Raw genomic sequence first — 15101 nt, forward strand, 5'->3', positions numbered from 1 at the left:
ACTTGAACACCATTGGCACTGACATAATTACCATCAGTCAGTTGCAAAAGGCAGTTCACCCAGTTAGACCTGGATGCTGTGCTTGGATAACAAGATGGTGCTTGTTATCCAAAATGCAGATCCTGCAGCTATGAGAAGAAGAAGAGGGGAAAAAAACCACTAGGATGACACTGACAATGAATTGCAAAAGGCAGTTTTACTCAGAACAGCTTACATCCTGCAACGATATCTTTAACACCATCAAACATCCACCTCTGTCTACCCTAGGTTCTTGGAAAGGACTTGATAGGTGGATAAAAATGCCAAATCCATTCTCAATATCTGGCTGATTGTGTGACAAACCGTAATAATTAACAAGATAACCAAATGGAGACGTGAGTAAAATAACAAAGGGCAAATTGCCCAGACCATCCATTGAGAGAGGTCAACAATGCCAAAACAGTGGGGCCTGTTTTTTTTAAAAAAGCCATTTCTATTAAGTGGTGGGCTTCAGTTGCCTGGTTGTGCAGCCATCTTGAGGTCATCTCCATACAACTGTATGTAAAGCCTAAAAGAGACGTAGAAGTATGTTTTGCAAAACATACTGGATTTCATCTCCCTCTGTTTGTTTCCAGGGATAAAAGGAAGGGGGAAAAAGCTTCTCAATTAAAAAGGGCATTTTCTCAGTCAATAAATGGCAATATTAAAAGTGATGTTTTTTAAATGAATGCCTGCAGCTTGAAAATGCCTTGACTGAGTCATTAATTATATAGACTAGAAAATTACTTTTATTACGACACCAGACACTTTAAAAAAACATTATTAAGCACTTTTGAACTAAAAAGAAAGAAGAGTATTGCTTTCATACCCTGTCAAGGTTACCCAGAGCATACAGCAGTCCACCAGAAGGACCAGAGACCCAGTGTTTAATAAGAAAGTGACATTTAATTGGCAAATTTCTTTTGTAGATTAAAAAGTTAGTTGAAAAGAGAACAACCCACCGTGATCTATCCTATTCAAATTAAAGACAGAATATAAAATAATATGAAAATATATTTGGTAGACTATGGACACATATTTTCAAATTGCAAGTAACACCTTTGAAAAACAAGATGGAGGCCAATAATATTTTGCCTATGGAAAGAAATAATCTAATTCAGTGTTTCTCAAGCTTGGCAAGTTTAAGCTAGGCTGGCTGGGGAATTCTGGGAGTTGAAGTCCATACTTTGCCTAGGTTAAGAAACACTGATCTAGTTGAACTATTGGCTGCAATCTTGTTTAACCAAGTTGATATATGGGCTTTACCAATTAGTTGCAAAAGCTCTGAAGAATTCAGACAAAGAAAAAAACCTACTATTGCATATTTGGGATGACTGAATTCCCACACCATCTGAAACTGTGAATGGTCTGAGTCTTGCTACTCAAGAGTCTTTTAAATGAGATGCTGAGGGGTGACCTTAGATTCCCTTTTGAACAAAACAGGATGCAGGACAGGCAGTTTCCACACCATAGATTCAAACGGAGAGTGCAAAGCTAGGTGAAGGATTATACATGGGGTGTCACGCTAAATCTGGTATTACCAATACACGTTTCCAAGTTCACTGAACCAAAAGATAGGCAGATGATAGATTTCAAAAATGAAAAAATGCAAGGTAAGCTGGTATTCCACAAAACCAAATGCTTGCCTCTGGCAACATATTTATTTAGAAGAATGCCTCCGAGTCACACAGACAAGAATAGAAACTGGGGGGAAAAAGTTGGACTTTTGAGAGGATGCCCGTCTGCCAAGCAAAAAGTCAAAGCTACGGTGAAGTGACACATAAAAACTTGCATAGTTAAGAGAGGTGTCAGGATGTATCTGCAGATTATTTCCTGGTAAATGGATGTTTGGGGACTTACTATGACCTTCTATAGCAGTCATTGAGTCTCATCTTTGAGAGTTTTTTGAGAGTTCCATAACATGCCTCCAGGAAAGGCTCAGCAACAATACTTAAATGGGACAACCAGGAGAAAGGCTGTCTCTTTGGAAATGCCATCCACCTATAGAAAAAAAAATCTTCCACTTCTTTCTATTTCCAGGGTACAGTATCTTGTTGAGTCTCTGACTTCTAGAATCTATGTATGTTCTCACCTAACAGTATGCTACATATTTAAATTTAGGAAAATCTTTTCTTTTCCATCAAGTTTTGGACATGGCTTGAAGTTCTATGCTTCTGTTGTTAGATTTTGCTCACCATTTTGAAGTATGAAATTAGGTTTATTATTGGAACTAATTAGACTTCATGATTGCTTTTAACGGAGTTAATACAATTGCATGTCCAACTCCTTTCATGATATATAATTTCTGTGTTAGTTATTTTGAATGTATTTAACAAAAAATATAATGTATATAAATCCATAGCTAAATAATTGTTAATATGGACTTTGGTAAGTTAGTAATGATTTTACATACATAGTAAGATGTCCACAGGTCTTTTATGACCAAGGTGATCCTACAACAGATTTGAGAGTATTAGCATCCTACAAGCATTGGTTTTGCTCTTTCTCTCTTTTGACTTGTCTTTACACATGGTAAAGCACAAGTCCAGTGGGTAGCAATCTATCACCGGGTGAAGAAGCTATGAAAAGCTTTCAGGTACAGCCATCTGATGGATTCTTCTGATACATCCAATTGCTCTTCCAAATGAATCTATCTCAAGAAATGGTAATGCATTGGTTGCTTTCTGTTAGGAGAAACACTCTATGAATAGAATGGCCCTCTCTGATTCAGCCTTGCAAGACAAATATAAGCAAGTATTATTCATCCATCATATGTCAGGCATTTAATAATATCTGCTTGACAACACACATATAGAGATACACATGTTCTGCCTTTTGGCATATGTTTTGCTAGAACTGAAATGAAATACACCACCAAACAACCATATCCCCACTCCTATGAGCAAAGCTATTTTCAGATCCTCAAATGTTTCTCATATTCATTCCTACATCAATGTGGACATTTTTTGAAGGGTCATAGCACAGTGGCAGCATGTGTGCTTTGAATGCAAAATCTCATCAGTTACTTGCCTGTATTTTTAAGGTGACTGGGGGAAAAAATCCATTGTGAAAACAGCTGCATGGTTAACGAGGGAGTGTAACAGGGTCTTCATCTTTTGAGAATAATTAGCAGGGGAAAGATTCCCAAAGACTAATGACACATAAACAGGAGAAGGACAACTTATTCTTTTTCTAAACTTTATATTCCTGATATCCTTTCTTTTTGACACACTCTTATTTCTCTGTCTTTCACTCCCACTGAAGAAAGTGAATTGCATTTTCCATAAAACTAGTTTGCAGAGGAAAAGGTATTTAAATTAGGCTAATGGCTGCAGTTTGCTTGTTCCAGTGGGTTTCAATGGAAAAATTACCTGGCTTTCTTTCAGAAAGCTTCCTATCTTCCTAAAAGAATTGGCACTGAACTCCTATAAATGACCTATGGGAAGTTACAGAAACACCCTCACCTGTGCTACTGGAAATGTTGACATCAATGCTGATATCTGAGATGCCACCACCTTTCAGAGCTGCAACACATGTGTATGTCCCAAAATCAGTGAATTTCAAATCAATGATGTCCAGATTGGTGGTTCCTGGAGAGACATCAAGATCTGTTTGAGTAATCACCATCCTTTCAGAGCTGCGCAGTGGCCGACCATTTTTAAACCAACTGAACATGAGCTCTTCAGAGGGAACTGCTTCCACTTGGCAAGAGATCTTGACCTCTCTTCCTATCTGAATGTTGTCATCTTTATGATATGGGTCAGGTGTGATCCAGAATCGTCCTTTCTTCAAGGCTAAAATGGGGTAAGCAGAATATGAATGACTTTGATGCAACACTGACATATTTGTGCACAGGTCATGACCAGTTTGATCAGTTTTGAATACAATAATCACCTCTGCAAACAAATCATGCCTTGAAGTCTATGCTTCTTCTTCCTGCAAAACACATTAGGCTTTATATCCAGCTACAGATAGTTTACAGAATAAATCTAAAATATGGATATAAAAATAAAATCAACAATAAAACCATTTCAAAAGAAATGCAGTAGAAACAATCCAAGTAAAACTATAACAAACCTGGTGTGTTCCCCCTAGAACACCCTCTCCATACAAGCAACATGAACAGTCAATCAATTCCAAAATCCCTCTGAAATGCAAAAATTTTCATTTTCTTTTTGAAAATAACAAAGTAGGCTCAGTTGAATTTCACTGCTGTTGATAAGAGACAAAACTAAGATCGTCTTTTGGATTTCCACCTGATACATTTCCCACAGAGGGAAACATTCCTTCTAGGGTTAAACAACAGAGGGATAATTTAATTTAATTTAATTTAACTCAATTTATTTTCTCACTATCCAAATCTAAACTGTTTCTGGATGGGTACAATAAAAAACTAAGCAGAACAGCAAATACAATATAATAATTTTGACCTATATATAAATTTGTTTAATAATTATAAGAAAAGAATGAAAAAGAAAAACTGATGGCTGAGTAATTATACACACACACATATATATACCATCAAACAATTTGACAGGGGGTACAGAGAGAACAGCCAAGACTTTAAAATTTTCTGGAATGCCACTGTGGCCAAGGAGTAGGGAATCACATGGATATTAGGGGGAATCTCATTTTAGAAGGCAGTCATCACAAAGTAGAAAGAATGCTTCTTGAGACTAGAAAGATAACATTGTGTAACTGAATGAACCTAGAGTCTGCCAATCCTGTCATTTTGTACCAGCTGGACAGACCAAATACAGGCAGTCCCTCAGATAACCAACCCCTCCACAATGAAGGGCTTCTTTTAGAGAGTAAGGAAGATAACCTTGATGAAAGTATGCAAGAACCATTACTAGGCAAAAGTAGGTGAATCATATCTTAAGCAAAAAATATTCATAAGATGCTCAGACAGACACCTCCCTAACTCACAACAGTATAAGGAGGAGGAGGAGGTATAGCACAATCAGACAGTGCAAGATTCTGTTATCATAGCCATTCTCAATAAAAACAGTCTTAGCTTCTTTTACCAATGGATTTCCTGCTCTGCTCTAACTTAATGGGCTGACAGCTATATAGGTCATAACCAGCACCTTGAATTACACTCAAAAGCATTCTGGTAACCAGTGCAGCTCATGAAACAGAGGTATCATGAGGGCATACTGTCTATGCCACTGAATTCTGGGTCAGCTGATGCTTTGAGTAGTTTTTAAGGACAGCCTGGTTAGAGTACATCACAGTAGTTACCATGTTTCCCCGAAAGTAAACCCGCCCCCAAAAGTAAGTCACAGCTAATTTTCGGGGTGGGTGGGGTAGTGGCCAAATATAAGCCCTCCCCTGAAAGTAAGCCCTAATTAAGGGCCTGCAAAGATGGCCTGCCACCAATTCCATCTGGTTTCACCATAGACACAAGGTAATGGGGGGGGGGATATGCCAGTGCCTCTGTGATGAGGCCAAGCTGATGGGGGAGGGGGATCTGATTAACAGTACCAGCATACTGGTTCCTTACCACTGGCCAGCTTGTTTCATGGCCTCATGGCAGCGGCATTGGGCACAATGCACGAGGCAGCAAATGGCCAGTTTTGGCGCAACACAGCCGTTTGCTGCCAGCCGCAGCCATTTGCCACCTCAGGCATTGTGCCGAATGCCACTGCCAGGCCTACCATATGTTAACTCTATCCCCCATTGCCTTCTGACCTAATGGGAAGCTCTGGGGGGAAAAAACAAAAAAACTGCTGGGAAAAAAATGTTTTTTCCCATTTGTTTCCAAAGCAGTTTGGAAACAAATGGGGAAAAAACCCTGTTTTTTCACAAGTTTTCCAGGCCTTCCCATCTCTAACCCACAATGCCTAACCCCAACTCTAACCCACACTCCACCCAGGGCAACCACAATGCACCCACACTCCACCCAGGGCAACCATAATATACTTCCCATCTCCTGTTAGGGTTGGGGGGCAGTGGGGGTTAGAGTTAACATACGGTAGGGCTGGCTATGGTCTAGCATGGGTCAGATGGGGGGAATCTGCAAGGCGTCATGGCTGTGCCATTGGTGAGTACAACGTGACTCAGCCGAAAATGGCCACGAAACAAGTGGAGCAGGTTGCCTCCTCACAGAGAACAGAACTTCACAGCTCTACTTACAAAGCCACCAAAGCGGCAGGTAGAGTACTGGAGGTTCAGGGAGGGAGGGTGGTAAAGTGGGCTGGTGGGACATATGCCCTTCCCGTGCCAGGCCAGCCCCGAGCCTCTGGCACTCCATCTGCTGCTTTGGTCGGCCTGGAGGGCTCCACCTCGGAATCCTTTCCACCGCCGCACAGCATATTTGCCCCGGGGCTAAAGAGGCTGGCCTGACATGGGAAGGGCATGTGTCCTGCCCACCCACTTCACCCCCCTCCCTCTGGCACTCCACCTGCCGCTTTGGTGGCTCTGTAGGCAGAGCTGCAAAAGTTCTCTTCTCAAGAGAGTGGGCAGGTGAGGGGGGAACCTGCCCCACTTGTTCCGCAGCCACTTTTGGCTGAGCTGCATTGCAATGGCCCAACTACCCACTTCATCACCCTCCCTCCCCTAGCCTCTTTGCACTCCACCTGTCATTTTGATCAGCCTGGCGGCCCCACCTTGTCACCCTGCCCACCGTTGCCCAGCATGGCCACCCCATGGGCTGGCATGGCATGCGCCCCGCCCTTCCGGGTAAGGTACCTGGTCCACCACCATGTTACTTCTTCACCCCATGCAAAGACCCTGCCCTGAGCTTGTGCTCATGGCCTACTATGGTACTGTAGTAGTGGCAAAAAAAAGCCCTCCCCAAAAGTAAATCCTAGTGCTTACTTCAGAGTCCCAAAGAAAGTATGACAGGGTCTTACTTTCAGGGAAACACAGCATATTCTGAGCTGAACTATGGCATGAATCACTGTCTGAAGGATGTTTTCTCTCCTCTCCAATTCTCTCTCTCTCTCTCTTTGTGTGTGTGTGTGTGTGTGTGTGTGTGTGTGTGTGTGTGTGTACCTGGGAGCCAAACCACTGGTCAAAAATTCCTTCAATTTTCTTCCTCTCTTAGCAGATATTGCTGCCAGTGGCACTGATACAACCAAGTCTACAAACCTAGTCTATTTTTTGTCTAACATAAAAAAACTTTCTTTTAAAAGTATTAAGTTATAATAGCTGATAACAATATGATGACCTCACATTACCTTTATTTCCCTCTCCGAAAGGTATTGCTTAAAATGAAAAAGGATAAAGTATTGTGTGTGTGTGTGTGTGTTTATATGTGTGTATGGAACTAATCAATATGAGCTAATAGCTCTAAGCAGACACACTGGGCTTTATAGATATTATTTGCAAATAATCTTTGTGCCAGCAGCAGTACGTGTCTCTCATATCTTGCCTCACATTGGAAAATAGCCAGGAGGAGGAAGACCCTGGCTAGACAGTTTGTTAAGTAAAGGTTCAGGAAAAATGCAAGCTCCAGATGACAAACACTGAATTGCAAAATGTAGCACTGTTGTCATGCACTCCACAGCCTGTTAGACTCAAAGACATTGTATTGGTTTGAATGCTTCCCTCCTGGTATTTCCTAGGAGGAGAAGACCTAGATAAAAATAGGACATGGCTAATTGTTTGTCTGTCTTGTTCAGTAAGCTGTTATGTTCCCAGCCAATATTGTCAATACAAACAGTTAGGCTAGGGATCAGCTCTTCATTTTGGGTAAGAACATCATTCTGGAGATAATCATGGATATTTTACACATTTCCCGACAGCTCAGCAGTGCACACTGGGACAAATCCTTTGAGAGCCATCACAGTTCTCACCCAGAGGTACAATCCTCCATCTCTTAATAAGAAGACAGAAACATCACATTTTTACTCAGTGTGTTGGTAACACTGGTAACATCTATAATCTGTCAAGAGCTTGGGCAAAGCAAGAAAATATTTAGATAATGATTGATTTAAAAATCAGCAATATAAATACGGTCTCCAATTACAATCCTCATAGAATACTGGACACACACACACCCGTCAAATGTTAATCACATACCAAAGACAAAGTAAACAAGTTACCCAACTTTTAATAGATATTACTTTAGCAGTGGTATCCTGATTTTCAGAATTAGAGGGATGTACTGATTTAAGTTCAGGGGTGAAGATTTTATTACCCTTCAGATAATTATGGATTGCAACTTCCAAGACACATGAAAGTAAATAATCCACAACTCCAAGGGCTAGATTGATTCAGATTTCACCCTTCCTGCTTTTGAGCTCCAGCCTGCATTTTCAAAAGTAAATTTTAAGTGTTTTTGCCTAATGGGAAGATAGATCTAGCTGTGCTGACAGAACAAGCAGCCTGCTGAAAATTCAGATTCTATCTATGGCATTTCAGGCAGTGTGGTTAGGAAGAGGGGAGGGTGAAAAAAACCAGAGGTGTCTGTAGGATCTGAAGCTTTCTTTCAAATGACAAGAGCAGTAGTCTGCTATTGCAATGGATCTGCATTCCATGTTATGACCGAGACATAAGAGGGCAGAGTTTGGGTTGCAGTGTGACAATGCTGCTTTTGCCATTTGCCTTCTCTATAAGGAAAACCCCTCTTTCTACTTGACATCTGGCTGTTGGAGTAAATATCTCCCTTGATGTCCAGCAAGCTGCCAATCCCACCTGGCTTCTCTCTCTCTCTCTCTCTCTCTCTCTCTCTCTCTCTCTCTCTCTTAGAAACAAGCACATTTCAGAGCAAAATGCCAGCCTCAAGCATGATCTTTACAGAATGCTCTCTTCCACTGGACCCTACACAGAATAAAAGCATTCTTTGAAAATAATATTGGAGGTTGGTTGCTTAATTATATATTTTAAAAGACAATGTTATGTTGAGAAGTGATAAATAGCATCTTTGGAAGGCTTCATTCTCTACACTCCAAATATGCTCAGACTTCCTTAAAAGCTTGTCATCCATGCAGTAAAAAAAATCTGTACTAATGGATGGAAACAATATAATTATGAGATGATTAATGTGTCATTAAGTAATTGTGAATTCCTAATAATCACATAGATTGATTTTCTCTGTTCCTAACTTGGTCTTTCAGGGCTTCCAACAGAACACTCATCACCACTGTAATTGGTAATTCAATCTTGCTACTGGTCATCCTCTTCTTCTCTTACTTTCTACCTTTCCCAGCAATTGACCTTTCTCCAGAGAGTTAAGTCTTTGCATAATGTGGGGCATAATTTGAGCCTGCTCCTTTGAATGTAACCTTGTTCAATGATTCATTTCTTTGTTTATGTAGAAGATTCCTGAGAATATCATCCCTGTCCATTCCTATCCTGCTTCTTCAAAGTACAATTCTGAGATGAGACTATTACAAATTTCTCCATTTATAACTCATTCCTTTTTCTTTCAGACATACCACTGAGACATACACGAACCTTCTTCCTCCTTTCTATGCCTTGCCATTTTTTTGTGGACCTGTTGCACCAGTTAAATGTGACTTGCTGTCTTATAACTGTTAAAGTTCTGACCTCTGGATGATATCTTATAGTTTGGATTTGATCTTGATAAATTGTTTCTTTGTGACCTATCCTGTGGCAGTTCTCATCTCTGGTAACTGGTCTTCAGATGTGATCTGGTGGCTTCCTTTGTTTTTCAACTGGCTCTGCATGTCCACATTTTTCCATGAGTTCAAATTCTGTTTGAACAGGAATTCCTGCTGTTTGCATTTTGTTAGGGTCCCTCAAAAACACAACATGCTAGAATGAAACCACACACATATTGTCCCCTGATATGTGAAGATGTAGTTTCCATCATACACCATAGCAATTCAAAGCCTTTGCTTCTTGTCCTGCCTGAAAAATGACTTTTCACCCTGCATTTCGTGGACTTAATCATTGGTTGTTGGCATGACTGACATGACTCTTCTGAGAACCACTGATTGCAAACTTCTCTTTCAAAGGTGGTAGAGAAGGAGGGACACCAGGCAAAGAACAGGGAGGGGGGAAAAATCTAATTCTTCTCCATTGGCATGGGTGCTGCTATATTGGGATCTTTATTAGAGCTGAAGGCTTGTAGTTCATTATACTTTTATAGACCAATATAACGATGCAGTATGTAACAAGAAAAGCCAACCAGGTAATATTCACTGGGAATGGAATTTTCTTGAAGGACCTCTTATTCACCATATAGCCAATTACAGTCTGAAAAGATTCCATTCATATGAATCAAAACTTACTTACAGGGAGGAACCAACAGATGTCCCTCCATGCACACAGAGGGTCCCTTTCTAATGAATTGTGGGTACCATCTGGGATTTAATTTAATTTAATTTATTGAGATTTATATACCGCCCTTCTCCCAAAGGGACTCAGGGCGGTTTACAGGGCATAAATATAAATAACAATATAAACATTACAAACATTAAAAAACAATTAAATCAGTGCCCAAGTTAAAACAAAAATAAAACAAGCCAATAAAAACCCATGTACCCCCATCAGGCTAGACCCGCTAGTTCAAATAAATGGGTCTTCAACCCGCGACGGAAGGATCGGAGGTCTGATGTCGTCCGGAGCTCCACTGGCAGTTGGTTCCACAAAGCCGGGGCACCCACAGAGAAGGCCCTCCCCCTGGGGGCCACCAGTCGACACTCCTTGACAGGAGGCACCCTGAGGAGGCCCTCTCTGTGGGCGCGCACAGGGCGGAGGGGAGTCGACGCCGGCAGCAGGTTGCATGCAATGTATAATATTGTTGTGGACAGGCTGGGCTAATGGGCACAAGTACAATCTTATACATTCAGTGAATTAATAGAGATGGTCACTTTCATAATGAAACTTAATGAGGCTCTCAGTAAGAATTTAAGAGAAATTTCCATATTCAGAGACAGTAGATCTGGGAATACCAGATACAAGGAATGATAGGCAGGGATAGCTATTAGTTTTATGCCTGGCTTCTAAGAGTTTGGCTTGTTGATGCTGCAAGCAGCATGCTAGACTTACAAAAGCTTAGTCACAGATATATCAGGTCATTTCTACATGCTTATCTATTGATATATTCTTTTTGGGGCCTGGGGCTTGCAATTGGATGTATGCAGCTTTAAGAGCTGAGTACCAGCAAGCCTCAGCTAAATATAAGCTTGAGGTAAATATATAGCAACACAAGATACACACACATTCATTCCAAATGTGCATTCACCACTTTTCCTGCCCTGCATGGTGTAAAATATTTCCTTAAGATCTTTTCTTCAGTGTATACACCACTCGCCTAGTTTCTGATTGGACTTAGCAACTTAGCGGAAAAATTCCCCATCAATTAAACTATCAGAACTCTCTGATTAAATGTAACATTTGGACATCCACATTTCATAAAGGAAGCAATCAAATACAAAGGCTGATCCATGTTTTATTTTAAAAAAGTAAATAATAGCAGCCCAGAGTAAATGACAGCTAAGTAAGGCTAGCATAGCAATTCTCGTTGTTATTCCCATTTCCATTAGTTCAAAGGATCCTGGTAAAAGCAGGACCTATTAGCACCATGGAAACAAAGCCATTCTCATGTGGCATTAGCTTAGCATTGTCTGCTATGAAGTACAACCCAGCACAGCGACTGAATAGCTGGAAAAGTTGAATATTCCCCTACAACTAAGGAGGAGTGACAACAAATTATTCATGCTTTTCTTTAGTCAAGCATCAGGGACTTCAGGGTAGCTATCACAAAGTAGAGAGAACTCTGGAGACCCCCAGTTTCTATTTAATAATCTATTTCCAAAGTGTACAGGCACCACAGGTATTGCAGAGGCATAGCAGCATGCATCAGTTCAGACCTTCAGAAATTACAGTCATTTCTGAGCAGAACACCAATTCTAAACGCAATCCCAAACAGCGCTCTTAAAAGACAAACATTTTAGATGAGTTTGACACCAGTGGAGTAACATATAGGAACAATTTTGAAACATGAAGGTTTTGATTCAAGACTACAGCTTGGATGAAAGGTTTTCTGGCTAGATTTAAGGAAGTCTCAAGGAGATAGCAATAGCACTTAGACTTATATACTGCTTCATAGTGCTTTATAGCCTTCTCTAAGCAGTTTACAGAGTCAGCATATTGCCCCCAACAATCTGAGTCCTCATTTTACTGACCTCGGAAGGATGGAAGGCTGAATCAACCTTACTACTTCTTATTTTTTGCAGTCAATATAATTCTGGAGGTCAAATGTTGAGGGCATTCTAGATTGGCAATACTGTACTCCTGAAAGATCATCCTCTGGCTTTAGTTCAGATAAATTTAATTTGGCTTTAAACCAAAGTGGACCATCGAATACTTCTGAATCCTAGATATTAAGACCAAACTCAATATCTAATGTCATTCCTAAGGAAATATTATTTGCTCTTTTCAGACTTAGTATTGAAGCTTCCAATGATATTTTCAACAGTTGCTACTACAAAGAAAAAGTCTAAATCAGCCAGACTGATTTCAGACTGATTTAGCAGTCCTTTTCTCTTCACTGTGGCCTAAGTGTAAAGAGCAGTTAGATCTGATTGAGGAACATCCTGAAGTTTCACGAAATAATTAATTGGAGGTAACAGGAAGGGCATCCACTTGCTCTGCAAATAGAAATGCTACCGGATTCTTCAGACTGTGAAGCTGACAAAGAAGTAAATAAATCCCAAGGTTGTAGAGGAAATGGCAGTGACAGGATGCTTTTAAAGGAAGGGCAGGATGACATTTTTATTCCACTTCCCCCCCCCCCGAAACTGCACAGAAGCTTAATACACCTATTTTGCTTGCTTTGGGTTTTGCTAAATGCCATTAAAATTGCAGTTGTATATTTTCAGCATTTAAACACCACATTAAAAAGGTAAAGGTTTCCCTGTGCAGTCGTATCTAATTCTAGCACAGTGGCCCTTGATCTTTTGGGCACCAGGCTGGTTCTGTGGAGACAGGATTTTCCGTGAACCAGAGCGGGCGTGGTTTCATGTGCTGCCTGCATTCTGTGGATAGGTCTTTGCTTGCGACCCAGTTTCTGGCAGGCTTTGGATCGGTGCCGGGCCATGGGATTGGGGACCCCTGCTCTAGCAGACGATTCTCATCTCTGTTTCTTTGCCTGGAGCCAGCATTGTCTGAAGACACCTCTGTGGTCATGTGGCCAGCATGACTATACTCCAGGGCTCACAGAATGCTGTTACCTTCCTATTTATCTACTTGCATTTTCATGCTTTCAGACTGCTAGGTGGGCAAGAGCTGGGGCAAGTAATGGGAGCTCACCCTGTTGTGTGGCACTCAGGTCTTGAACATGGACTGTCAGCTATCCAGCTGCTCTAACCCAGGGCTTTGGATTTAAAGTAAGAATAACTCATACATTTCTTTCTGATCAAATTGTCACCTGATCCAAGCTGGTTAAATACATAGAATGAAGGCTACTGCTAAGCTTGTAAGCCGCCCTGAGTCTTCGGAGAAGGGCGGGATATAAATGGAATTAAAAAAAACAAAAAAAAAAAAACATAAAGGGAACTTGTTTACAGAATCTTGAATATTCCAACCTAAGAGATGATTTTTTTTAGTCTGTCTGTCCGTCTGTCTGTCTGTCTTTCTGTCTGTCTGCCTATCTATCTATCTATCTATCTATCATCTATCTATCTATCTATCTATCTATCTATCTATCTATCTATCTATCTATCTATCTATCTATCTATCTATCTATGATGGTGCGATGGTTAGCCTGCAGTATTATAGGCTAGAAGGGATGTGGTGGCTCAGTGGGTTAGGACACTGAGCTTGTTGATCAGATGGTCGGCAGTCTGGAGGGTCAAATCCCGAGTGCTGCGTAGCAGAGTGAGCGCCTATTACTTGTCCCAGCTTCTGCCAACCAAGCAGTTCGAAAGCACATAAAAATGCAAGTAGAAAAATAGGGACCACTACGGTGGGAAGGTAACAGCGTTCTGTGTGCCTTTGGTGTCTAGTCATGCCGGCCACATGACCACGGAGACGTCCTCGGACAAGCACTGACTCTTCGGCTTTGAAACGGAGATGAGCACTGGCCCTTAGAGTTGGAAACGACTAGCACGCATGTGTGGAGGAACCTTTACCTTTACCTTTATTGTAGGCTAACTCTGCATTCCCACTGCCAGCAATTTGATCCTGACTGGCTCAAGGCTGACTCAACCTTCCATCCTTCCATTGTTGGTAAAATGAGGACCCAGATTGTTGGAGGCAATATGCTGACATATTTAGAGAGGGCTGTAAGGCACTATGAAGAGGTATATAAGTCAAAGTGCTATTGCTATTAATATTGTTGGTACTTCAAAGGAGAAGGCCAAGCCATTTTAAAACACCAACTGAATCCAGAGAAATCTTTAAATAGCACCTATTTCTCTTTAGAAAAAAAATACAAAGAGGCAAGAGGGACATCCAGTTTATTATGGAAGGGGACATGCAAAAATACTGGAACATATGAAATAGTATAATGGAATAGTCTAACAATCTGGGAAAGGTCTCTGCTATTTGTACACAACAGATGTAAAATACTGGCAACAAAACACAACATCAGCACAACATTGTGCTGATGTTGTGGCAAGTTTCTGGCATTTTTGGCTCCAGGCTAAATATAGGATTACTATTACATTAGTGACCTGTTCTTTCTGAATAAAATACAGAATTTATAGCTAGAGCAAATTATAAGTGGCAGGTTCAAGACCACGGCATGTCCATGTTTGCCCACTGGAAGGGAGGTGGCAGCTTCCCATTCTGCGTTACTTATGCATATGAATGGGCTGCCAAGACTGTCTTTAGCTCTCTTACAGCCATGAAATCTGAATCTTTGATCTTGGCTGTAGTAAGACAGAGAAGAAAAATGGATTCTGAATGATTTCCCAGTATTCTCTGCTTAACTCAATCCAAAGAGAGCTCTTGAGGAATAGGTCTCAGTCATCCCAGGATGCACTATTTCCAAAAAAATCTTTTTCTGAGGTTCTATGGGAGGGGAAGGTGGAAAAAGAAGAAAAGTTTTAATCCATGTTTGTGTGAGTGTGTTATGTACATGCAACTGCCTGGACTAGTCCCTGAAGTTCTCTTGGAAAGATTTTGCAATGATTTGCCATTACTCTATTTCAGAGGGGCAA

At 40.9% G+C, this 15101-nt stretch overlaps 1 protein-coding gene across 1 annotated transcript in view; it reads right to left on the bottom strand.

The window, feature by feature from the left end:
* MDGA2 (MAM domain containing glycosylphosphatidylinositol anchor 2) overlaps window positions 1–15101 on the bottom strand; it is a gene marked incomplete at both ends in the record, with an annotated part of 636181 nt that overhangs the window by 242534 nt on the left and 378546 nt on the right. The window contains one exon of the mRNA XM_083348686.1: window positions 3483–3812. Within this exon, the coding sequence (XP_083204812.1) occupies window positions 3483–3812 (330 nt within the window). The remainder of the gene's footprint in view (window positions 1–3482; window positions 3813–15101) is intronic.

The sequence above is a fragment of the Vipera ursinii genome, assembly GCF_947247035.1.
Source record: "Vipera ursinii genome assembly, chromosome: 1".
Classification (NCBI taxonomy): domain Eukaryota; kingdom Metazoa; phylum Chordata; class Lepidosauria; order Squamata; family Viperidae; genus Vipera; species Vipera ursinii.